Consider the following 27,325-nt stretch of genomic DNA (forward strand, 5'->3'; position numbering starts at 1 on the left):
CGGTAAGGGTTCCAACAATCCATATGGATGGTGTCGGGGCATCTTTGCTCGACAGCAAACATCACAAGTCCGAACGTAGTCGTCGATAAAACGTCACATATGGGGCCACCAAAAAGATCGTTGAACGAGATCCAACGTCTTAGTACTACCGAAATGTCCCGTCGTATGGGTGTCATGACAATTTTGGACAATTCAAAGGCGATAGGAGCAATCGGGGACTTCTAACTCGGTGGGGGACAAGTTGTAAATTGGTCCCCATGGTGGCTCTGCTCCCGGTTGTAAATCGATGGGACAATCATAGGGACGATGATGAGGAAGAGTAACGGCTTTTACCTTGTCAAATACATCGGCATAAGGATGATATTTCGCCGGAAGTTGCACTAAGGATTCCTCCTTAATAGTGTTAGAAGGATGTACTGATATTGCAAATAGGAACATTGCCTCCTTGTGTCCTTCTTCGCGTAATTGACGTAGTGAAATGGTCGAAACTCGATGAGTAGATTCTTGGGGTTGTCGATGTCAGACTTCTCTTGTTCTCCAATCTATGTCTGGATTATGTAATTCAAACCAAGGTAATCCCAATGGGATGCTCTGGACTACTAATTATATTAAATGCTACTACACACACAAAACTACCTAGGACAACTTGAATGGGTTCTGACTCTTCTACAATATTCCCGGAAGCAATGGGACGACCATCAATGACTATTACAAATGCGGGGCAAGGAAGTTTTCTTAAGGATATCTGAGAAGCTTGGGCAAAATTTCGATCCATGAAACAAGAATTAGCTCCAGAATCTAGAAGTGCTAGGGCATGTACTAGGGGAGTACTTTTAGTACTAACCATGACTTGGGCTAGGAACACATTGCTAACTTGTTTGGAGGGAATGGAACCACTAATGGGTTGTACAGATCTAGGGTTGTCCAACCAAATGGATCCTATTTTGGCTAGACTCAATCGTTAAACTCTTCATCTAATTGACTAAGGATTTCAAATTTGTTTGAGATACTTGGGCTATTAGTACAATTAATACTATCAAACACTCTATTAGTACTATTAATACTATCAGACACTCCTAAGGGAAGAATTGACTCGGGTTTAGTACAGGCTATGATTTGATTTACCTGTCTTCTTGGCCTATGGGGACAATTGATTGCGATATGACCTGGTCCACCGCAATAAAGACATAATCGATTTGCACGTTGTCGTTGCTTTTCTTCTTCCGATAATGGGCCACGTCGACGCATGGTGTCAATCTCCATCGGTGTCGGAGTATTTGCTTGACGTATGTCTCGTGCAAACGGTTTAGCCGCGACTGAGCCGTAATTGGGCTTCGGCCTAGAGCGTGGTATTTGTAATTGACGTTCCGAACGTCGTTCGAAAAGGCGGTTGTCACATCGGACCGCTCGACTGATTGCCTCCGTAAGAGACTTTGGTTCTTCGGGTAATGTTGGAAGTAGATCTTTGACATCGTTTTGCAGGCCATAGCGAAACTGCTCCATTAGTGCCTGATCATCCCAGGGGATATCTAAAGCGAGTAGACGGAAATCCGTCGCGTAGGCAAAGGCTGGATGATCGCCTTGACGCAATCGTCGGATTTTGTTGATCGTCGTCTGGATGTTGTATGTATCTCCAAAGCAAGCTTTAAACTCACTAATAAAGTCTTCAAAGTTATTAAGGGCGATTGTTTTTCCAGAAGCGAAGCAAACCATGCGAAGGTTGAGCCGCTAAGCAACGTGCCTATTAAGTTGATTCGGGATGCATCAGTGGGGTATCGAGATGGATGCATTTGAATGACTAAGCGTACCTGATTCAGGAATCCCCTAAATTGCGATCGCGTTCCATCAAATTTCACAGGAAGTCCAATCTTGGGCTCTTTATGAAATCCGTGGGGACTTGATCCTTGTTGTTGCAATGCTGCTTCGAGTTGTTGCACACGTAACGCTAACTCCCCATGTTGTTGCTTCGTTTGCTGTTTTTCTAGGGAGATTTGTTGAAGATCCCCTATACAACCGTTGGTTTTCTTGTTCCAAGGCAACAAATTTTTCTTTTAGACATTGTAGCTTAGAGAAAATGGATTGGTATTCTTGGGCGCTAATAGAAGCCATTGTATAGAAAAAGGATAAGAGGATGAGGGAAACCAAAAGAAAGACTAGAGAGGAAATTGGTTCAAACTGTCAGGAATAGTACTAAAACAGAGAGAGAATTAGTACTGGAGAAGGGAAGTACTATTAGTACTAAGAGGAAGGGATTGTGTAAGACTCCCGAGAGGGAGGAAAGAGAAGAGAAGAGAGAGAGAGAGAGATGATGATAACAGATGATATATTATAGGAAGAGTGAGTACAAGATGGCTATGAGGCTTAAGACTGGCGTTGAACCAATTTGGTTCAACGTAATGCCTAGTGCCTTCTTTTATAGTGTTCTCAGGAGTAATCTTGAAGCTTCTAGAATGTTCCAGAGAAATTTGGAATATACATTAATTTCCTATAATAAAACTTAAATGAAAATAATATCCTACGTATTACAAAAGGTGGTATAATGATCAAGAGCTCGACCCATATAACATAAGGTCATGGGTTCGAGTATTGTCATATCATGACACTCGGAGTATTCACTGGAGACGCATTATATGACTCCCTCGGAAAAGGTTTCGCTACCACTGAGGCGTAGGTGGGCTCTGATCTTGCCCTCGGCATCTGGAATTGTCGTTCCGAACGTCATTCGAAAAGGCAGTTGTCGCATCTCACCGCGCGACTGATTACTTCTGTTAATAACTTTGCTTCTTCGGGGAAGGTCAAGAGTAAATCCTTGACATCGTTGCGTAAACCATAACAAATTTGCTCCATCAATGCTTGATCATCCCAAGGGATATCGGTGGCGAGTAGGCGGAAATCTGCAGGGTATACGGAGGTTGGACGATCACCTTGGCATAATCGTCGGATTTTGTTGATTGTTGTCCTTATGTTGTTAGTATCTCCAAAACAAGCTTTAAATTCACTTATAAATTCTTCAAAATTGTTTAGTAATGGAGATTCCTTTTCTAACAACGGAGCGAACCATGCCAATGTTGAGCCACTAAGTAGAGTGCCTACTAGTCCCACTCGTGATGCATCAGTGGGATATCGAGAAGGATGCATTTGAATCACTAAACGTACCTGATTAAGAAAAACTCTAAACTGTGATCGGGTCGCATCAAATTTTGTAGGAAAACCAATCTTGGGTTCTTTGTGAATCCCTTGAGTGCTTGATCCTTGTTGTTGTAGTGATATAATAGTCGCTTCAAGTTGTTGTACATGTAACGTCAGCTCCCCATGTTGTTGTTGTTTTTCCAACACTATTGGTTGAAGACCCCCCAACAAACGGTGATTTTCAATCTGAGAAAACATATTGGTATTCCTGAGCGCTAACAGTTTCCATTTTACTAGGGAGGATAACAAGATTAGTATGAAGGGAAAAAAGGGGCAACAAGATGAGGGAAACCGGAAAGAAGGCCGGAAAAAAGGGGATATGTAAGAAGATAAAAGGAAGAGGAGGAAAGGAGGAGACGGAAGGAGGGAAAATCGGTTCAAACTGTCAAGAATAGTACTGAGACAGAGAAGAAATTAGTACTAAGAGAGGAATATTACTACTAAGAGGAATAGAGGGTGTAGAACACTCGAGAGAAGGAGAGAGAGAGAGAGTGTGTGTGTGTGTGTGTGTGTGTGTGTGTGAGAGAGAGAGAGAGAGAGATCGAGGGAGAGAAAATGATGATGACAACAATATATTATGTGAGAAGAATACACAAGGAAGGCTGGGAGGCTTAAGACTGGCATTGAACCAATTTGGTTTGAAATAATGCCTTGTGCCTCCTTTTATAGTGTTCTCAGGAGTAACCCTGAAGCTTCTAGAAGTTCCAGAGAAATCTGGAATATACATTAATTTTCTATAGTAAAACTTAAATAAAATTAATATCCTACGTATTACAATAGGTAGTGTAATGGTCAAGAGCTCGACCCATCTAACATAACGTCATGGGTTCGAGTCTTGTCATATCATGACACGAAGTCCCGACCATGCATATTCCTTGGATACGGCGATGATGAGTTCGGTTACCGGGTGTGGGATCTGGTCGACAAGAAGGTGTTCCGAAGTCGGAACATAGTCTTCATGGAAGACAGGACCATTGCCGACTAGGAGTTGGAGAAGAAGGTGATGAACTCCGGATCATCCAATGAAAAATGGGCTTGAGGACACAAGGACTTACCCGGTTGAAAACCGGATGACACTCCGACAAACCGGCTGGATACAGACAAGAAACCGAACCAACCGAAGAAGAAGGAGACACCAGAATCGGACAAAGATCCCAAATCGGATTAAGATGAGGAACAAACGGAGGTTCCTCCGGTAGTCAGAAACCAAGGACAGAGATATCCTCTCCGAGAGAGAAGAGACCCTCGGAGATTTCCGGATGCAGAGCATGTGTTGCTAACCAATGAGGTGGAACCGGAAAGCTTCGAGACAGCACTCCTACATCGCGACCTCGAAGCATAAATCTACATGCATCAACCGGAAGGATTTGAGAAGAAAGGGAAGGAGCACTTGGTGTGCCAGCTGAAGAAGAGCTTATACGGACTGAAGCAAAGCCCTTTGGCAATGGTACCGAAAGTTCGACTCCATGACAGACCAAGGGTAACACAAGACGCAGGCCGAGCACTGCGTGTTTGTGAAGAAATTTGACGGAGACCAAGGCAAGATTCGGATGCTGAGGAAGGCTCTGAACTAGACCTTCTCAATGAAAGACTTGGGTCCGGCAAGACAGATATTGGGAATGCACATAATCTGGAACCGGTCGAAGAAGCTGTTGTGGTTGTCACATGAGAAGTACGTGACAAAGGTGCTTCAACGGTTGAACATGTCGGAAGCGAAATCGGTCGGATCGACACTTCCGGCAAACTGCAAGCTATCCGGAAAACAAAGTTCGAGGACAAAGGCGGAGAAGACGGATATGATGAAGATACCATATGCCTCTGCCGTCGGAAGCTTGATGTACGCGATGGTATGTACCCGACCGAATATATGATATGCAGTCGGAGTGGTGAGCGGTTCATGAGCAATCCTGGAAAAGAGCACTGGAACGCGGTCAAGTGGATACTCCGATATCTTAAAGGCACCTCGAGTATGTGCCTCCGGTTCGGCTCCGGTAATCCCCAACATGACGTATTCACGAATTCGGATATGTCGGCTAATGCGGATACCAGCCGGTCTACATCTAGACATGTCATGACTTATGCAGGGAGAGTTGTTTCGTGGCAGTCAAGGCTGCAAAAGACGGTTGCGTTGTCAAGCACAGAGGCAGAGTACATGGCAGCTGTGGAAGCCGACAAGGAAATAATCTAGATTAAGGACTTCATCGGAGAGCTAGGGATCCAACATGAGGAATACCAGCTCTACTGCGACAGTCAAAGTGCCATCCACCTTGCAAAGAACGCGGCCTACCATTCCCAGACGAAACATATCCAACGGAGGTACCACTGGATCCGAGAGAGAGTAGAAGATCAAGAGTTCGTGCTGACGAAGTTCCACACGGAGGAGAACGAGTCGGATATGTTGACCAAGGTGTTGACAACCGACAAGCTGGACTCGTGTCGAAAGCGGATCAGGCTGGTGAGACGCCCCATGCCGGAGTGAAGGGGGAGATTGTTGGCAAATTGGTCCCTCTGGATGGGATTCAGTTATGGATGAAGAGGACCCGGTGAGCATCGGAAGAGATCCGGTAACCGGATCGGATGGACCCGATGAGAACCGGAAGAGTAGACATATTTGTAAATATGTTTTGAATAAGCCTATTAAGGCTATATTTGTAAATAGCCCTAAGTTCATATAAGTATAAATATGACTTAGGGCAATCATTTTAGAAAAGAAGAGTGAGGGTTGTAGTCATATTGTTGTATAGAGTGAGTGACAGAGAGAGAGGGATATACATAACGGTTTCTGTTGTAACCGTCGCTTGGCAAAGAAACAAAGCTCGAGGTCGTTGCCTCCGAGTCTCTGATTGTACCTTTCTCATATAGTGATAGTTCGGAGTTTGTGGGCTCCTGTGATTTTTCCCTATTAGGGTTTTCGACGTAAACATCCTGTGTACTCTCTATTGAATCGTGTGTACGTGCGTTCACTCCCTATTTCCCATTTCTGTGTTTCATTCTCATTGAAGTGATCCAAGACTCGGTTGTGGCCAAGCAATATTCCGCGTTGTTCTCTTCACAATGTGCTATGTGAGCACTTTTATACAAGTCCTTAAAACGAGTGACAGAAGTACTAACAAGTACTTCAATGCTCATACTGAGTGACTGACACTAACTCCTAAGAATATGCCTACATACTAGGCTAGGATCGTAGGCCTCTAACGGCCTACCGGTTAAACTTAGATACGGACACCGATCCGGCTCTTGGCTTAGTCAGCCGATCCAGATCATGTTGAGCTTGCTTGCTTAACAAGGGAATTATTTGAATTCAACATTTAGAAGCCGATTTGGTGAAGATATCGAGTGATCTTCGAGTGCCAAGCATGTGGTGCTTGCTTGAGTCCATACAACGGCTTCTTGAGTTAGCAAATTGTTGGCGAGTGTTTGGTCAATTCGAAACTAGGTGGTTGAATCATGAAAACCTCCTCTTCTAATTCACCTTGTAGGAAGGCATTCTTTACGTTCATTTGGTGGAGGTGCCACCCTTTTGCAGTTGCGAGTGCAATGACTATATGAACAGTCGTCATCTTTGCAACCGGGGCAAAGGTCCCCTCATAATCAACTCCGTGTGTTCGAGCATATCCTTTGGCTACGAGTTGTGCCTTGTAGCGAGTGACCGAGTCGTTGGCATTATATTGTCTTGTTTTTGCATAGAGCCTGCATTTCTTCGTTCATAGTTTCGATCCATCATGGATCCTTGGCTACCTCGGAAAAAATTTCTAGTTCTCGGATTATCGCCACCTTCATCATAAAGGTATAATGTTATGCCATATACTCATCGTAACCGAATCGGCTAACCGGGTTTTTCTCTTGGGTAGAGTGATAGAGCTTCTCGTTTGCAGAGATTATGGATTTCTTTGCTCCATTCGTCCGGATGATTGGGATGTCAAGGCCTTCGAACTCATAGTCAAGGGAGTGAGTTGACTCATTGTCGATTGGATTTTTGTATTTTGGCATTTTGGCCTTCCCTTTGTCTAGCTTCGGACTCGATTCAGATGTGCTTTGGTCACTCGGGGGCTCTTGTGGTCCACTCGGCCTTGTCATAACTGAACTTTCTTCGAACATCTACCTGGTTCAATCTTCCTCTCCTTTGTCTTGGTCGGCCTAATCCGGGTCAATTTTTGTCGGAATCGGAGGCGTCTCTGGTTCGTACCAGGATGCCAACTTGTTGAAAACGACATCTCGACTCACTCGAAATTTTCGGGTGGATAGATTGTAACATTTGTATCCCTTTTGTTCGAGTGAGTAGCCTATGAGGATACATTTCTCCAACTTCGGATCAAGCTTTTGTAGCTTCTCGTCGGGAATATGTCCATAGGCCATTGAGCCGAATATCCGAATGTGGGATAAATCTAACTTCTTTCCGAAGAACTTCACGTCAAGGGTTATGTCATGTACCCCAGAGGTTGTACACCTGTTCATGAGATAGACGGTTGTGTTAGCCGCTTTTGCCCAATACGATTTTGGTAGGTTCTTCTTGTTCATCATTTCCCTTGCCACCTCTACTATGTGACGATTCTTGAGTTTGGCTACTCCATTTTGTTGAGGTGTGTGTCAGCATGAGAATTCTCGTTCAATTCCTTCCTTTCGGAGATACGTTGTAAATTCATTTGAGAAATACTCATTGCCTCCATCCGATCGAAGGCATCAAACATGCCGACTTGTGGTTTTTTCGACTTCGTTTTTAAACTTTTGGAAGTGTCTGAACACTTCACTCTTTTGCCGCATAGGGTAAATCTAGGTATGCCTACAGAAGTCGTCGATAAACATGACATAATATTGTCAACCACCGAATGTTGCAGTCTGGGCTGGTCCCCATACATCTTAATGTACTACATCCAGGATCCCTTTCTTCACGTTCCTATCTTTCGGAAACAGTTGTCGATGTTGTTTGCCGAACTTATAGGCTTCACATACACCTACCATCTCCTTTTCGGTAAAAGTCCGGAGTTCGATGATGACTCCTTTGATTGCATTCCTTTGAGCTTTTGGAGTTTGATATGGCCAATTGTTTTGTGCCACAATTTCAAGTCAGTTTTGACATTGAGACCTTTTGCAAACATAGCCGACTTCACCTCTGTCACAGACACACCAATACAAGACTATGACAAAGCACAGATGACAAGGCTACAACCGATAAGGTTACAAACGTGGAACTCGACATGATGGGGATAGAAACTCGGGAAGTTGGGAGCGACGAGATGAGGAAGTTAAGACTCTAGGAACAATACAAGAGCATAAAGAGAGAGATGTAAATCAAGGAGAGAAGATGGGGCTAAACGAGAATACTAGATTGATGTGTCAATGACTGGTGTTGAATCCCTTGAAAGGGACCAAGGAGGTTACAAGTATTTATACTGTGAGTCGAAGTACATGCATTAGAATATTTTGGAGAATATTCTAGAACCCTCTAGAACCTTCTAGTTCTAGAACTTTCTAAAAACTCCTAGAACTTAAAATAGATAATCTACTAATAATCTACTAAGATATACATAACATGACGATATGTTGGTTAGAATACAACACTTGACTATATGTGTCAAGAGGTCAAGAGTTCAAATCTTAACATGATTGTGACATTATCCTCCCCTTGACACTTAATTTAGTATGCATGCAAATTTTTTCCAATGCTTTCATAAGTTTTTGTGCATCTCCTAAAGTATTTGCAAAAAGCATTACATCATCTGCATATAGCAAAAGCATAATCACAACATTCCCAATGGCAACTTCCTCAACACATTCTTCCTTTGAAAACTTGGTAACCATTGCTTCCAATTCATCAATGCATAGACCAAATAGTGTTGGTGAGAGTGGGCATCTTTGCTTAACACCAATAGTGCTTTTGAAAAACTCTGAAAGTCTATCTCTCATACGCACACAACATATAACCTACTCATAAATTCGGGAAATTGCAAGCATATATTCACTTGGCACCTCAAGTTCTTCCATTCACCTCCAAGGATGCTCAAGAGGTACCATATCAAAAGCTTTCTTGAAGTCTACAAAGCAACAATATAAACCTTTACCTCTAAGGCGACTTTCCTCCATTAATACTTGAAGGGTGACAAGGTGATCAATGGTGCTATGGTGTTTTCGAAAGCCAGCTTGTCCATAAGCTCTCTTACCATTTTTATCAGCCCATACACTTATCTTTGATTCCATTATACATCCAAATAGTTTTGCCATTAATGAGCCAACCATGATGGTTTGATAGTTGTTTGCATTATCTACATCTCCACCTTTATGTAAAGGTTAGATCCAATATGTAGTCCAATCGTACAGCATACCATGTTGCAATGCATCATTAAACATATCGCTTATGCATACATGTGCAAATCTAGAGAGAGAGAGAGAAGTTATATAGCTTAGAACAAGAAGCTATATTAGTGAAAAATGAAATTACATCCAACAGTAACTAAGTTACAAAAGGTTGGTTTAAATACCAACTAGTCTAGGGCAACTGCCCTTTCTATTATTTACAAAACTAGCCTAGTGTGTCCAATGCTAGTGTGAAGGCACTTCATTGGGAAAGTTGAGTTCGATTCTCAACACATAAGGAACCCACTACTTTGGTAGAGCTTTTATTCAACATATGAGAGATATGTTGATTAGTAAGCCATATTCCATTTTCTCTTTTTGTCATTATTTAAATGTACACATTTCACCCTAGCCAAAGGTCTAGTTCCCCCAAAATTGCAAGATTAGCTAAACCACTTCCTAATTTTGAAAATTCAAGCATCAAATTTGAAAGCTCTCCATAATAAAATGATAGATGTCCCTAGGTGTGTTTTCAATTTATTTGGATGGAGATTATGTTTTGTGCCAATATTCATTTTCACATTTTCTAGAATTTTGTTTAATAGATAAATTCCAAAATAATTGAATGATTCATGATTCACACTTGTTAGTTGGATGAGTGATCATATAAAATTAAATCCTTGTGTAAGTATGGCTTGTTTGAATTATCATCTACTCCAAGTTATAGGAGTCGATCCACGGAAGCCCTAAATGTCATCGCTTCACATGGTTATGAACTAGAATGTGATCAACAATCCAAATTTAAAGATTTGATAGAACATTGTCAACTCTAGTAATGAAGCATGATTATATAGACTTCAATTTTCAATTGCTCAGAATTTAATTTGAATGTTATAAGGCTAGTTTCCTAAGACATTGTGAGCTTTTATAGCTAAAATGAATACACATGCATAACCTCGTGATGCGTAAGCAAATCCTAAAAGTAGTTGCATTCATTACCTTTGTATCCAAATGTGGAACATGTGTCCTAGCAATGCTCTATATGTGATCCCAATATTCATTTATTCACAAAGCACGCCCACATTTCCATCTTTGCCCCCATATATAAATGAGAGTGTCAAATCTCGACACCAAAATGATTATTGTTGGACAATTGTATGTTGTGAGAAGAAACAAAGACAACATGGAACATATGTCATTGTACGTTCTACCAAATAATATTGATTTGTTTCAGATGAAGCACAGTAATTCTAATTATCCAAAAAGAATGAAAAAAGCAGTGTGCTCTTCTACGCGTGAAAAGATGTGCATGAGCTTGCTAAAAGGAATCTCGGAGAAGGAGAGGCATAAGCTAAAGTAGTATATAAAAGAAAGTGTCATGGTCCAAGAATCCAATAAAGATGTCCCCAATCCTGAGAAGACAACCATGCACAAACAAGGAAGTGGACAATGAAGTCAAAGAGAAAGCTCAAAAGCATTTAAAATAATTGAACTCATTTCGCTTCTGAAAAGATGGGGAATTGCGAAACGCCACTACCAATAGAAGAAACATAACCATTCCCATGAAAGGACATGAACCCAACTCAATATAATGGAATGAAAAATTTGTAAATTGTAATTGTGTTTTAATACATATTCACAACGAAACAAACCCCTTCGTCTCTTTGTGAGAAACAATATGTGACACTTAAAAGATATAATTGAAGATTGAAGAAAATTTTGCAACATTAGTGCACATGGCTTGCACATCTCTCTAGTCCCTACACACGGATCCTTGTGTTTCTTCCATTTGTCATATTATACCCACTCTTATTATATCACATAACATGTCCCGATCTTCATGTGCACAATTCATATCTCAACTACCAAGTTGACATCCCTCCCATTTTTTTCCAAACTTTTCCAAGGGAAAGTAAAAAAATTATAGTAATCTTCTTAACAAGACATAAACTGCATCTATAAATAATTTGCCCTTTGCAAGCAATATCCCAAGTAACAAACAAAATTTAGTAAACTGATTGATCATATATTGGCTCTCTATCCAAACATGACCCCTTGGTTTTGTACTACCATAAGAGAAATTGAGAGTGTATTAAATATGTTAGGATTAGGCCATAATTGTCTAGTTGAATGACACTTCCAAAGACTCCTTGAAGAGAATTATTTAGAGTTATGAATGGAAATTATTTGAGGCCTTGCAAATGAGTTTACTAAAATCACTTCATTGCATTGAACTCTAAACTTTTGTAGAGTTAATTTTCTTGAAAGGTGGCATGCAATTTTATTACATATTTTGCAAAAAGAAACATTTCAAAGCACTTCATTCTATATGTTTTAGCCCTCGGTAGGAACAACTACTGCGGGCATAGATATCTTGCCTACTTTAGTTAAGGTTGTGAGATGCATCGTCCTCGAGGGTTACACATTAAAAACTCTTGAGCAAATTCACAAAAGTAGGGCTAGCCTCTTTGGATTTCTAAGCAATTACCATATGTTTTTGGAATATTGGTTGTAATCCCCTTACTTCATTGTGAAACCTTCATCGGGCTAAAAGCTCTCAAATCCTTCAAAGAGAAAAGCCATTTGGTGATACGTAGACAACCATGCTTATGCTTTAGGTTGATGCCGCATGTTATGCATAGTGCATGGAATTCATACATGAATCAATGTCTAGATGTTTGGACATGTTAGAAATCAAGGAACTCCCATGTGATTGCATATGTTACAAGAATCTAGTTTTTCATGCCAATGACATTTTGTGGTGGACCAAGAGACAATGTTATGATTCAAAGAACTTGAAAGAATTATGAATTGCAAAGCAAAAAGTAGCAAACAAGCCCGGTACAATCTGCATGGTCTTCCTCAACAAGTTTGATCATTCATAAACACAAGGTACCAATAGTCAAAATCCACACAACATAGAAACAATGTGTGTAGATGAATGCAATGGATTAGAGAGCCAGGGAAGGGTGCCCAAGTGATTACAGAGGTGGAATCTTTCATAATGAGCTATAAAGAACTTGGCGGTGGGAGAAAACTATCGACCATCTTGACATGGGGGGTCGGGGTTTAGCATTTACTATGTGGGGAAACCTCAGGGTGGGTAAAAGGCTCACGAATGGTTGATGATGCTGACTAAGTTCGACAAGGGGCTAACTTCTTGCTTGCACACAAGCTTCCACGAGGCAAGCACTTGTTATTTTCTTTGTTGTTTGTTTGTTTGTTGTTGTTGTTGTTGTTGTGGAGGTGGTGGTGGTGGGTGTTGTTAGTCGCAATGTAGGTAAGCTTTAAAGCGAGTGTTTCAAAGTGGTTCATGTGATTGGCATATGGACAGACGTGCGAAGGAGCTCTTTGACGTTCTAAGCTGACGGGAGTCTCATTTTGATGTTTCGTGGCACGATACATCTACAAAGGTGTAGGAGCATAATCGGGCAACCGAAATGTTGGTTGGGCCGACAGAGCGAGCAGGGTGAGCACATAGTAGTGTGTTTGCGTGGATGGATGGGCGGACAGTAGCGGGCGATCGAAATATGGGTCGGGCCGACAAAGCGAGCATATTGAGTACATAGTGGGTTTGCATGGATGGACGGGCGGACAGACTGACGGACACCCGGCCCCATGACCTCATCCCCCCTCCCAAAGAAAGTCTCTTTTCTTCTTCTTCCTCTTCTTTTAACTGTTGCCACCCTTTTGCTTTTCCAAGGCTCATGATTTGATTGTCACTGCTGCTTCCTCCTCCTGATGCGCTGCTCCTCCTTTCCTCTCTTTTTTCCTTCCTCTTCCCATCCAAATACATATATCTATACACACACACTTCCTTTCGATCGATCTCCTGCAAAGTTCCATCTATCCATCCTTCCGCAATGTCCATATCCTTCGCTGAGGATTCTTGCAGAAGAAAATAGTCGTCCTTCTTCTTTCTGCTCTCTGAAACTTCTGCAATATCCATTTCATTTTCCATGAATTCTTGCAGAGAATTAGTTCTTCCTCTTCCTTTTCCCCTACTGCATCCAAATAATTTGCCATGGATTTTTGCAGAAGATATTGGCCATATAACCAACCGGTATGTATTCCTCCTTTTTCTTTTGTCATTTGATCAATATACCTGTTGCTGTTTTCTGAGAGAATTCATGGCAATGGAGTGAAGCAGCAGAAGAACGTTACTCAACACACACACACACACACACACACACACACACACACACACATTGCTCCATTTTCTGATTGATGAAGTACGTAAGGTTTTAAGAGCGGTAGATTCCTTTCCCTAGATTTAAGTATACCGGAGACCTTCTTCTTTCCTCTTCAACGGATTATTCGTTCCGTTGATTGATCTCAGTGCACAAGGTTTAAGAAGTTGTCTGATTACTTCTCTTCCTGAAAAATGTAGGGCTGGAGGTCTAACTGCATTTTTTGCATCCATCGCCATGAATCCTTGCTAGGAAAGAGTTTCTGCACCTAACATATCCCTCAACAGTTATTGTAGCTCCTTTCTCCTTTTCATTCTGTTGATTATCGGCCCTACTCGAGGTTTTGTGTACTGTTCTTCCTACTTCTTCTACTAGTCATATTCAGCATGGATACTTGCAGAAGAAAAGCAACAGAAATATTGCTCGACCACACAATGTTGGTTCAATTTCTCAACGGAGTTCCTTTGCATTAAGCTAAACTATATTCAATTTCGTTCTTTCTTTATGTGGAAGTGTGAATACCTTATTGCTTCCATCGCCAGATTTCTTGCAAAAATAACAATTAATCACTCAAATTTCTATCTTTCATTCACTCTTTATTTCTCTTACCACACGTGTAGATGCCTTGCACTTAAATTCCTATATTGCTATCAATTCTTGCAAAAAACTAAAACAACAAATTTTATCAACAGGGATGCAATGCAGCCTCTTGATTCCGAAGGCAAATTTTAATCGAGAATACATCATTTCTCCTTTCGCACTTGGAATTTACGCCTCTTTTTCATACCTCCTATCTTTCAGAAGTGTGGATTTGCTTGTCCTTATTATTAACCTGCTAATTCTGGTGCTACCATCGCCACCAATTCTTTCAGAAAGAGAACAGTTTGATTCCTCAACAGGTATGCTAGTTTTTCCTTTTGCTGTCCATTATATTGTTGACTCAACCATACAAAGGTTCCACAACTGCTCACCTATCCACTTTTATCACCTGTCATTAAATGGTTTCTCTTTTTCTTTTCTCATGAAGAGGTGTTGAGAGACCTTGTCCTTAACCTATTTTTTGTGGCTGCTACCTCCATGGATCCTTGCGAAATCAAACAACACCAGATCTCTCAACAGGTATGCCTCCCCCTCTTGTTTGTTCTATCATAAAGTGAGTTGTGAATTATCATCGTGGAGGAGCACATCGAAGATCACATCTCCTCTTCATCTTTTTCCCTGTGAAAACAGTAGTAGAACTATCTATTTATCTATATATATTATATCCTTGAATACTATCCTGAATTATGCTTTAACTCCATGTGAATTATGCTTGAACTCCATGCCTACCGTCAAACATAGAAAACGGTGACTACGGAAAAAGGAAAGTTCAATAATTGATTAAAAGGCTACTAATACGATTTCCTTAAGAAAATTCGAATTATGTTGTAACCCCTCCTGATATAACTAAGAATTGGAATATGATCTCACATCTCATCATTTGAACCACTATGAACATACGTATTACTAAGTAAAGACCAATTACATAGGCTTCAAATAACAATGGGTCAAAACTTGCCAAATCTGTCGATAAATACTTTGAAAATGATATAAGTAATAGGGCATTCAATAAACCTATCCACTATCTTCAATTGGAATTGTCCAAAAGAAACATGTCCCAAATCCCAATCCTCTCTTGCTTAAGACTGAACTTATTGGTAGGCCCCCAACCATCACTCTCCAAATAAATATGTTTGTATGGAACATTATAACTTTTCCACCACCCTGACTTACACTCCATATTATTTTTATCCGAGAGCCAAAAAAATGAAAACATGGAATGATGATACAATATAATCCTTGTGACATGTAACAAGCACCAATCCACCCAAGGAATAATATATCTTAGGATTGATAAAAATCCATGCAATAAAGCTATGCTCTACAACTTTTCCCAAATAAACCCATATTTTGTGGGACAAATAACAAACATTTAGCATCTTCAAACTCTAACAACTTTTGAGATTTAGGCACATCACCTAACTCTATCACCCCATGGTTCATCTTGTCAACACATCTATCAATAATGAAATTTTCTAGCCATCAAATGCATATCTAAATTCAAAACAACACCTCGTCATCACCCCATGTTTCATCCAAACCCATGGTTCACATCTATCAATAATGAATTTTTCAATCCATCAAATGCATATCTAAATTCAAAACAACACCTCGTCATCACCCCATGTTTCATCCAAACCCATGGTTCACATCTATCAATAATGAAATTTTCTAGCCATCAAATGCATATCTAAATTCAAAACAACACCTCGTCATCACCCCATGTTTCATCCAAACCCATGGTTCACGTCTATCAATAATGAATTTTTCAATCCATCAAATGCATATCTAAATTCAAAACAACACCTCGTCATCACCCCATGTTTCATCCAAACCCATGGTTCACATCTATCAATAATGAATTTTTCAATCCATCAAATGCATATCTAAATTCAAAACAACACATCATCACCCCATGTTTCATCCAAACCCATGGTTCACATCTATCAATAATGAATTTTTCAATCCATCAAATGCATATCTAAATTCAAAACAACACCTCATCATCACCCCATGTTTCATCCAAACCCATGGTTCACATCTATCAATAATGAATTTTTCAATCCATCAAATGCATATCTAAATTCAAAACAACACCTCGTCATCTAGGAGTAGCCAAAGGATCCTATGGAGCCCATATAATCCCCATCTTCTTCTTCTTTTCCAAAATGAAGCTACTTTCCCATTAGTTCGGTAGGATTATTACAAAGAGACTGTACAAGGAGGCTTAAACATAGATCGGGGAATCTCCCTCCGATCAAGTTCAAATATAATCCCCATCTTATCCTTCTTTCGCTACAAAAGATATCTCTCTTCATAAGTACCTTACCCTAGTGGTAAGTTTTTACACTACAACCTTACCAACTAAGCTACATCCATCTAGGCACAAGCATTATGTCTTGGGTTCGAAACCCAATTATCTCACCTCTCTATTAGATACTTCATCAATCTTGGGTTCCATTGGGCAACCTTACCAACTGAGCTACATCCATATGGGCACAAGCATTATGTCTTGGGTTCAAAACCCAATTATCTCACCTCTCTATTAGGTGCTTCATCTTACATATCTCTTTTAATTCACTAGATGCAACTGTGAAATGTAGGGGTTGAACCCATGACCTCCTGGTCTCCATTGGGCAACCTTACCAACTGAGCTACATCCATCTGGGCACAAGCATTATGTCCTGGGTTCGAAACCCAGTTATCTCACCTCTCTATTAGATACTTCATCTTACATATCTCTTTTAATTCACTAGATGCAACTGTGGAATGTAGGGGTTGAACCCATGACCTCCCGGTCTCCATTCTTGTCAATCTCCTCTTTTACTTTAGCCGCGTAATTCGGATTCATCCGGTAACGTCTCTGCGCTACCGGTTTCGCAGCCTTGCTTAAATGAATCTGGTGTTGATATAATTGCAGGTCCAATCCCCGCATGTCTTCATATGACCACGCAAATACATCCTGGAATTCTTTCAATAATGTGACCATTGCCAATTTCTCCTTTGGTGGCATTTCTTTGGCCACATGCACCGGTCTTGCTTCTTCGTCGGTTCCCAAATTCACTTCTTCCAATTGTGATGCTTTCACCTGTTGTGATACCGCCATCTCCCACTCTAGGGCTTCTTGTGCTTGTCGCAGTTACCAGATCACGTCCCTATCCGGCTCCTCACCGGCATCCTCCGGTTGCCCAATATATGGGGAGACCTTCTTTAGTGCTTGGGATCATGCGTAGCAAGAGCTATCTAAGTTCATATTGATAATCATCCATGAACAATTTTCCATTGACAGTATTAAACTAATCAGTAAGTAATATCTACTAGCAATAGGTTTGATGTAAAAAGTTCTAAAATGTGTGGTGGATATTAGCATGAAGCCATTGTCATATCTAAGGGGAGTATCATGTTGTTGCCCCCTATCCATGCAAAGTATGCAAAGAAAGAGAATGTAATATCTAGTTGTGCTACATGAGCAACAATTGGTGACATCTCAACTAAAAGGGGACATTCTCTTGTAACATTCTTTTTGGGCGACCACGTAGGTCATGTTTTTGACCTCTCGAGGCCCATTAAATATCATCATCATCTCTCTCTCTCTCTCTCTCTCTCTCTCTCTCTCTCTCTCTCTCTCTCTCTCTCTAATATTGTTCGTCTATAGACGAATTGATATCTTCATTAGAAAATTAACCTCATTTTTATGGCATCTCAACAACATTTCTGTTTAGATTCATATAGTGATAGAAATTTTGGACTTAAAATTAGGCCTAGTATGGAATTTAACGTCATCAATATACTTGTGCATTAATGCGACTAAAGGTTCATGTAGATGTAACTAAAACCCTATCACATGACTATAACAAGAAAATTCTTTATGAGAGGATTAAAGAAGACCAAGGATTGCTTGGTTTGGAGTTGTCATGTGAAAGGTATAACCTTTTATAAAAAACAATCCCAAGAGAAAAACATTTGAAATGGCCCAAGATTGAGTCTAAAATTATCCTAACTCAAGCCACAATCTAGGTTTCCTTCATCACTTATTGCAATCACATATATTACTCAAAATCAACCTATAAAAACATTTAAGACTTGTTTCTCTTGTGAGAAACATTCTTCATTCATGTGAGAAATAGGTATACCGAGGTACAATATGGATTTTCTCTCTAATGGATTGACAGTTTACAAGAGGTTGCATGACAATAATCTTTATAACTTCACTTAAGATCATGTTAATGAGTGACCATCCTCAAACCACTTGATATAAGAAATAAGAGGGAAGCCTTTGAGATGGAAGGACACATGAATTTGACATAATTATAAGCTATCCATATGAGCTTGGCATCATTATAAACTACGACGATATGTATTACACTTGAGAAAACATTTCATGGATTTCTAAAGTGTTTTATGCTGCTTCTATTTAGCATAAACGACAAAATTACGTTGGAAAATGAATGATGCATATTGGTGCAAATATGGCAACATATTTTCTAAAGTTAGTTCATTCCATATATAACATAATTGTAATCATTATGAGTTGAGGTTTACTTTTCATTCCTTCCTTTTCTTCCTCAAAATATAACATAAGGCGATCACTTCTAAAATTTAGCTCATTCCATTAATAACAATGCATTAAAATAATTAAATTAAATTCAACAACATTAAACTTCAATTTACAAGGGGCAATGATTAATAATTAATAATTGTTAAATGAAGATTAACAATCTTGTGGTTATGTAAGCTATTATGGTCATTCACATTTGGTATCATTTTAGGTCATCACCAAAGGCAAAAAGTTAACACTAACATCAACCTTAATGGTTAACAATCTTGTAGCTATGGAATCTATTATGGCCATTCACATTTGGCATCATTTTAAGTCATCACCGAAAGCAAAAAATCAACGCTAACGTCAACCTTAATGTCACACACATTTTGACATTAGTTTGGACAAGCAACTAAGCTAGACAAGTCAACATATTTACCTTCTAAATACAAAAATAAAATAAAAAAGTGAATTGGAAATAATACATACCATGAATTTTAAATTATTTGATGATTCTTAAGAAAGCATGAAATCTTGGTATCATTGATGGGACCAAAATGAGACAAGTTCTTGTAACAATCAATGTGTTTTGAGGATAACCTATTGGACCTCCCATGAATCAAGTCAACATCGATGCTGGAACAATGAAATGCTATAGACACTTATTGAAAACTTGCCACATCTTGGTGACAACATGTGTAATTAGTTCCCCAATCTAAACGGTGCAAAACATGTAAAGTATGCTCAAACAAAAATGTCCACAAACATCTATAGTATGAGCTCTCCTAAAACTATTAATTGGATTTTTTCCTTCAATTGAAATAGTTCTCATCTTTCCAATTTGCTAGTAGAAAATGTCATTTTTCCTAAAGTAATTCAAGTGGCTACCTTACTTGTTGTACTGCTTGATATTTGGAAATTGGTACCAATAAAATTACGACCCATTCTAGTAATCCAAGTCCTACTATCAATGAGTTTACGCCATTAATTCACAAAGACGAAGAACTACATAGCAACTCCTAGATTGTTATCATTTTCTAGAAGTTGATGAAATGTCTCTAGTGGGCTCACCTAGTGTTGCATTATCTTTTCCTATCATTTCTAGAAGTTGATGAAATGTCTCTAGCGGGCTCACCTAGTGTTGCATTATCTTTTCCTATCATTTCTATAAGTTGAATTCAGAATGGCTATCATTTCTAAAAGTTAATGAAATGTCTCTAGGGGATTCATCTAGTAATGCATTCGAGTTTCCTATCATTTCTAGAAGGCGATGAAATGCCTCTAGTGGGCTCATCTAGTGATGCATTCTCTTTTCCATGTGTTTTGCATCTTTTTAACTAATATACCAACAAATAATAATTGAGGTTTTTTCGACATTATATCCTTTGATCATGTGCCTAACTTGCAATTTCTACTAACATTAAGGAGAATTAGAACTAGAGTATCACACTAAACAAAGGACACAAAGATCATTCAAAGACCATGACACCAAGAGAATATATCTAAAATTCTGGAATATGATGTATTTCCATTTTGAGACTCTAGACAATCATTGCCCTTAATTATCCACATGGAATTTTAACTTAGAGATGATGGTGTTTGGGCTTGGGGATATGCTTGAAAGTTGAAGTTGAAACCACTCATTGGGGCAATGACAAAAGTATTCAATGTTATTACATTCATGTTCTTGCCAAGAACCTTATATAGGCAATTGAGGTGACACAAAATAGTTCCGCCATAGAATTCCATAATAAATACTTGACAATCAAAGTCAAATTTGATGGCCAAACAAATTTGAATGTTGTATACAAACAAGGAGTGATGTTTTCTTTCTTGGGAGTTACATTCCAACTATGTTGGATACAATTACACGTTGTCGTTTCGACAAACATGACAATTGATGAAACGCTAAAATAACATTACAAAGACACCCTCACATCCAAGAAATGAAGATATTACAATGATATTCAATAACGAAGGGTTTATACCACTATTCTTTGCATATGCAAGATTTTACCTCACTTCAAACAAATGGCACTTGTACATTAATTCCTCGACTTACACTCAAACTGAATAATCTCTTATAAGTGGGTTCTTGAAGAAACCAAGTGTACTTGGAACCCCAATAAGGTATAAATCTCACATAACATCTATAGTTTTCTAACAACCTGGTTCCAACTACGTTATCACTTCCTCTCCGACTCTTAGTCTCCCATCTTTGAGGGTTATTTTAGCTTTGCAATTGTATAAGACTCGAAGCAACATCAACTTGAATTTCACAGCCAATCAAATTTCTTAATGTTGCTCATAAATAGGACATTGGTGTACAACAACCTCTACACTTGTGAGTTGAGAACATCGTGATCTTACACATAATCTTAAAAGATCTACCTACTCTTAATAGAATTCCTATATGCACAAATGAAATTCTCCTTTCAATTCCTTTATTGTCAAATCTGGTTTGCAATGACATTGATTACCTTTGTAGAAAATTTCATAGACTTGGCACCCTATGTTGAGGATGGTACTTGCGAAAGAAATAGAAGATTGTAAAAATAGGTAAATACCTTAATGATAGATGAGCATTGAAGCATGCTTGCATGTGTATGATTCTTGGTTTCCATGTATGAGAGATGCGATCCAACTTTTACATTCAAGAGTTTGTAGAGTTTTATGCATAACACTAAAGAAATACACACTAATAATCCAAATAAAACACTCCATCACCTTTGACATACTATAAAGACTTCTATTGCTTATAAACAATTGAGGGATTTATAATAATGGAACAATTGGAAGCCTATGCCATTAGGTTTAACCATAAGTATATCTATACAACGTGTTTTTAAGATTGCAAATGGTGCGCTCTCTTCAAAAACAAGAGACAACCATGATTGAAGCATTAAAAGAATCTAAATGGATTCGAAACTTTGTAATGGAACAAACTTTAACATTAATACACCCCATGTTATGTATTCACACACATGACACCATGGGTTTGAGTAGTGTAGCAAGAAACCTAGATAATATAAGAGATTTAAGCATCTACTACATAGACAACATCATTGTATAAGGCAAAAGCTTCAAGGCTTCACTACTTTATAAGTGTATCTCAATGCAAATAATAATGCCACCGATTTTCATTTTCTCAAGAAATTTCGACAAATACTCAAAATAGGACTAACTACGAAATGCCATGTTCTGTTAATATGTTGTTCAATGGGAGAGATTTTGACTTCTTACCAATCTCATTATGATGATAAAAATGCATTAGAATAACTCAATTCAATACAACAAAGTAAATATTCAATCTACTAGATGTCTTGAGTAATAAAATCTCTCAATCGACTAGTTATTGGTAAGTCGAAATAGATAGCATGTTTCTATATAAACTGGGACAAAGCTTCACACCATGCACACACACCTCTTCTGTTCCATTGGAGTACTCAATTACTCAACATTGTTCTCCTTTTTATCGGCGACGAATCGTGCAAATCTATATTTCTGTTTTTTGGTAAAAGCTATGATATTCAGAATAAAGAGTTAAATACAGGGGCACAAATCCGGGGAGCAAGCTCTCTTTGTGTGTATGTGTGTGTGTGTGAGTGAGACCTATTGAACCCCAAATTGGGAAAGAAAGAAACCAAAAAAACCCCCAAAATTAGCCATGGGTACGTAGAGGATGTAGTTATGACATGATGACCGGAACATCAAATCATCAGTCAAATATTTTGTGGAAATGTAAAATGTTGATTGTGAAGGCAGTGGATGAAGATGATGGTCTTCCACTGCCTCGTGGATTGGATTATTGATGGCTAATATGCGGCAAGACATCCCAAGACCTTCCCAACCCAACCGTATCTTGGCAATGGCAATGAGGGATTATGCATTCATTCTTTCGGCTGATAATCCCAACAAATGTGTTGCTGTAGCAAGGGAACCTGTTAATGCATGCATCTTCAAAGATGAGTTGCGTGATGTGTTGTAGTTCCATCACAAAGAATGTACAGTTGTCTTAAACTTCACTTGCAATATACAGCCTTTGGTGTCATCAGTCCCCTGCTCTGTGACTCTAAAATTACCAAATCAAAGAAACATCAGGCTATAATTATGTGTATAGTATAGTAAAAATGTGGCGGTTCGAATTAGAACATTGATGATTCGAACAATGTTATCCTCAAAGTTCAACCACGAACACGACTTGTCAAACTGATGGGTGCTGTACTGTAGATTCAAGGCTACACATTTTACAATTAAGTAAGTCATGGTACATATTTTTTGATATCCTGGCATTGGTATGTTCAACGTGTGTTAATGTGTGCACATGATACACTTGTTTGTGTAATCTTTACTAACTAAAAATATGGAATGTTCTTGCCATAGAGTTTATGAAACAGTATATCTGCCATTATGATTGAGATAGATTAAAACTACCTGTAATTTTCTCTACACATTTGTCAAAGAAAAGGTAAATATTCAAGAGCTAATCCAGACTTTTAATATATTTCTGAGGCTGAACAGGATGACATTTGAATAAGATGAATTGAAGACAATGATATATCAACAACAATGGAAACTATCAATGTCTAACAAACAAACAGAAATTTGAAAAAATATAACCCTTTGTGCATATTGTATGATAGATGACTTCCACAATCTCTAACACTATCTGAGTTTCTGTTTATCCAACTTCGATTTTGTTAAAAATATTTGCAGCCTTCTGCTGTCATAAATGTTGGCCGAGGATCTAAGATATGGGTCGAGGATGAACAATTAGCATGGGTTGCAGCTGAAGCAGTGGATATCCAAAACCAACATGTGATAGCTAGAACTGAGAAGGGGAAAACAATGGTAATGTTTAGATTTTGCTGAAAATTTATGTGAACCATACTTGAGAATGTACTCCAATTTTGTTGCAGGTCTTTGTACCAATTTCTAGAGTATATCTAAGGGATGTGAACGTTTCTCCTAGAGGCCAAGATGATATGACGAAATTAGCTTACTTGCATGAGCCAGGGGTTCTGTATAACCTTGCAAGTCGTTATGAGTTGAATGAAATCTATGTGAGTAATTGTGTTAATATACTCTCTTTGTCATCACTTGTTTGGTCTCCTTAAACACGCCAACTTATATTTCGTAAAGATAGATCAAAGCACACTAATATGCTCTCTTTGTCATTTCTTGTTTGCTCTCCTAAAACACACCAAGATATATTTCTTTAAACATAGATTAAAACACAGTAATATAATATTTTTGTAATCTGTTTGGCCTTTTAAAGTAAGCTAACATATCTTTCTCTCTTGGTATTGTTTTTAAGCATTGATATTCTATATATTAGCAGATGTGTAAATTTAACTCACATGACTAAGGATGTTGGGATTGCGTCTAATTCTTGAACAAGAAAACAAAATCTTGTAGTATCTTGTGTTCATAGATCACTTGACTTCATTATCTCTTCACCCAGTCTTTCTGGGTGGATGTACCCTGCTCGACTTGAAACTAGATGTGCAAGTTCTATATTCTCCTTAGAACTAATTTAATTAGTGGAAATATCTTTTCTCAAAGCAAAACAGTGTATATTTTCTTGTTGTGCACATGTTTTTGAGGTCACCATACTTTTGTTGGTTTCCAGTGGCCTATGGATGATGTGGTTCTATCATGAGAACCTGAAACTAAGCTGTTTAGGCCAGATCTCACAATAGATATATAAACTGCAATCAAGAAAAGGCAGATAAACAAATACAGAGAATGAAAACTACAAATCCTGAATGTGACTACCGTAGGAATAAGTCATCACAATTCCAGCTGCTGATGTGTCATCATGAGTTTAAAAACTAAAATAAAAACTGTCAGTTGGTATATTGTGATGCGATTCAAAGTTGCTCATTAAAATTCTAGCAGCTGATTGGCATGCTCTTTTTAAATGTAAGTGTTTATTCCTAAAAATAACCTTACTCAATTCAATGGCCGAGATTAATCTTAAGCTTACTTTTGGCCTATGGTGGTGGTGCATTTGTCTCGTTCATAGTAGTGAGTAACCTCCTTAATGATTACTTTAGATGGGCATCGACAATATTGTCAAACCTGCAATTTTCTAGCAATGACATTGAAGAATTTTGATACATCTTGAAATATCTGAAACTTATTTACTACTTTGCACAGTTTTCCATGTAGTCAAGCAGGCTCCAAATTAATTATGTATGATAAACATTATGTGTTCCCACTCGAGACAAGCATTTTTCTACTCTTCTGCCTAGAAAAGACTAATCCACCAATGCTACCTCTGATGTGCAAGTAGATAGGGGAAGGACAAGGTAGCAAAGTCCTTGAAGCTGCTCCCTTCCAAACAGGTTAGCCATTTTCCTCTCGTGAGTATGGAAGACCATATCTTGGACTCTGACCATCCCCAAACTTTCCATGTGGTTAAATTGAGAAATGAAGGAATGCTTAACATCCCAGTCCAAAAGACTAGATGTTGCCAATAGATCAATATCTAATGGGTCCACATTTGTTCTATTCTTCATTGGTTTCTAACACACACGTCATAATATCCCCTCCCATGAAGTAGTGATCAAGTGTTATAATCTCTTTCTTGTTTATTCATTCACTTATAAATATTTTGATTTTATTTCTAATTGTAGACTTTTTTATATCTCTTTTTTAATTTCTTAAATTTTTTTTATACTATTTTCTAGACATACACAGGAAATATTTTAATTGCAGTGAACCCATTCATGAAGCTACCGCACTTGTATGATTTACATATGATGGACCAATATAGGGGGGCTATATTTGGAGAATTGAGTCCTCATGTTTTTGCTATTGCTGATTCTGCGTACAGGTACTATGATTTGTACTACGTTATTACTTTTTCTGAATCAATTGTCTGATTTCATTTTTAAATTTATAGAGCTATGATTTATAAGAATCAGAATCAAGTGATCCTTGTAAGTGGTGAAAGTGGAGCTGGAAAGACAGAGACGACAAAACTAATCATGCGATATCTAGCTTTTGTGGGTGGGAGAGCTGGTAGACCTGGCAACGATGGAAGAACAGTGGAACAACAAGTCCTTGAGGTCAGGAGTTAGTTCGTTTCTTCAAAGGATTGAGTATAGGCAGGAAAGCATGGTTATAGATTCACCTTTCTAAATATAAGCACATCTCATATAATGATTTGTGTTTGATTGCTTCTATGCGTTGGCTACGAATCAGTCAAATCCTCTTCTTGAAGCATTTGGCAATGCTAAAACAGTTCGGAATGATAATTCGAGGTGAGCTGGAACAGGTGTGCATTCCCCTTATTGCTTGCAAGTTTTAAGCTAACACTCTTCCTGACCCCACCACAAAGAAAGACCCTAAAATTTCACGATTTGTCTTCTAGCACAGTTCCAGGTAGAACCTGATGGAATAAATAAAAAGCCATTATCGCTAGTCCTGTTTGGGTACCTCACGAATGTTTCTTATAAATAACGGAAAAGAGATCTAATTTATATGGGAAAGACATTTTTGCCTGCTGAGTAGCTGCATCATGCAATTTTGTTTTTGTTTTGGCGCGCAGTCTTCACCTCCTTATAAATGTCAACGTCCAGCGGACCTACAATTTTCATGTAAATGGTCTATGGATTCCATAATAGTAGTGATGTTATGAAGAAATTCCATATTGGACAAGATAAAGTGGAATATTTTCCATTCTGAGGCACAAACACTACTGATCTGAGTTTTTTTTCTCATGTTCCCCTGGCTGCATTTCACCATTTCATGTTCAAATCATTGTTATTAGGATATGTATGTGTCCTAAAGGATACAGTGCCCACCTCCCTAGGCTGTAGGATAGCCAATGGTGTACTTCTATGATAACAATAAGCACATTATCTTCAATGCTTCTCAACCAGCCATCATAAATGTAACTACACTATAATCTAATCATAAATGAAAAATGGTTGTCACTATCCACACTGCACACTGCATGCTCAAACTCAGTAACGAATAATAACAAACTGCAAACATGTAAAATATTGCTCGTGCTGTATCCTTGGCCTGAGTGTGATGCTATTTTTTTATTTTACCACGTATCCTCTTCTCTTTTATCATTGGATTTTACATCGTAATCTATTGTTATTATTCGTGCCTTAGTTTCTCCCTAATCTTATACATAGATGTGTACAGACAGATATGTTTAATTGTACAGACAGATTTTCCTTTTATATAAATATTGAGAAATCTACGCTTGTATTTGGATCAGAAAATGTATATTCTGCTTTTACTTTCAAGCGTCATTTCTGTGGTTAAGTTTCAATCTTATATTTACACAGCCGATTTGGCAAATTTGTTGAAATCCAATTCAATTCCATCGGAAGGATTTCTGGTGCAGCCATCAGAACTTATCTGCTTGAGAGATCTCGAGTTGTAAAATTAAACAATGAAGAGAGGAACTACCATTGCTTTTACCAACTCTGCTCATCAGCTATAGTAAGCACATCTATTTTTTTACTTCAATGATTTGTATCATATACAT

At 38.6% G+C, this 27,325-nt stretch overlaps 1 protein-coding gene across 8 annotated transcripts in view; it reads left to right on the plus strand.

Moving 5' to 3' along the window:
* The first annotated feature begins 13,388 nt into the window (after positions 1-13,388).
* The window catches only part of LOC147857770 (myosin-11-like), a 30,874-nt gene continuing 16,937 nt past the window's right edge, over positions 13,389-27,325 (plus strand). For 2 of the 8 annotated variants that reach the window (XR_015530428.1, XR_015530429.1), the window contains exons 1-9: positions 13,392-13,543; positions 14,363-14,569; positions 14,698-14,789; positions 23,527-23,661; positions 23,730-23,873; positions 25,506-25,651; positions 25,721-25,886; positions 26,023-26,081; positions 27,123-27,279. Coding sequence is in view for 6 of the 8 variants with exons in the window: in XM_087326770.1 (XP_087182896.1) it covers positions 14,365-14,569; positions 14,698-14,789; positions 23,527-23,661; positions 23,730-23,873; positions 25,506-25,651; positions 25,721-25,886; positions 26,023-26,081; positions 27,123-27,279 (1,104 nt within the window). In the remaining 2 variants the exon portion in view is untranslated. Of the gene's footprint in view, positions 13,544-14,339; positions 14,570-14,697; positions 14,790-23,526; positions 23,662-23,729; positions 23,874-25,505; positions 25,652-25,720; positions 25,887-26,022; positions 26,082-27,122; positions 27,280-27,325 lie in introns of those variants that run through there. The other 6 variants (XM_087326764.1, XM_087326766.1, XM_087326770.1 and 3 more) reach the window with 5 other exon arrangements.

The sequence above is a fragment of the Azolla caroliniana genome, unplaced genomic scaffold, assembly GCF_043228905.1.
Source record: "Azolla caroliniana isolate FFs.n. ecotype wild unplaced genomic scaffold, voAzoCaro1.0.p SCAF_11, whole genome shotgun sequence".
Classification (NCBI taxonomy): domain Eukaryota; kingdom Viridiplantae; phylum Streptophyta; class Polypodiopsida; order Salviniales; family Salviniaceae; genus Azolla; species Azolla caroliniana.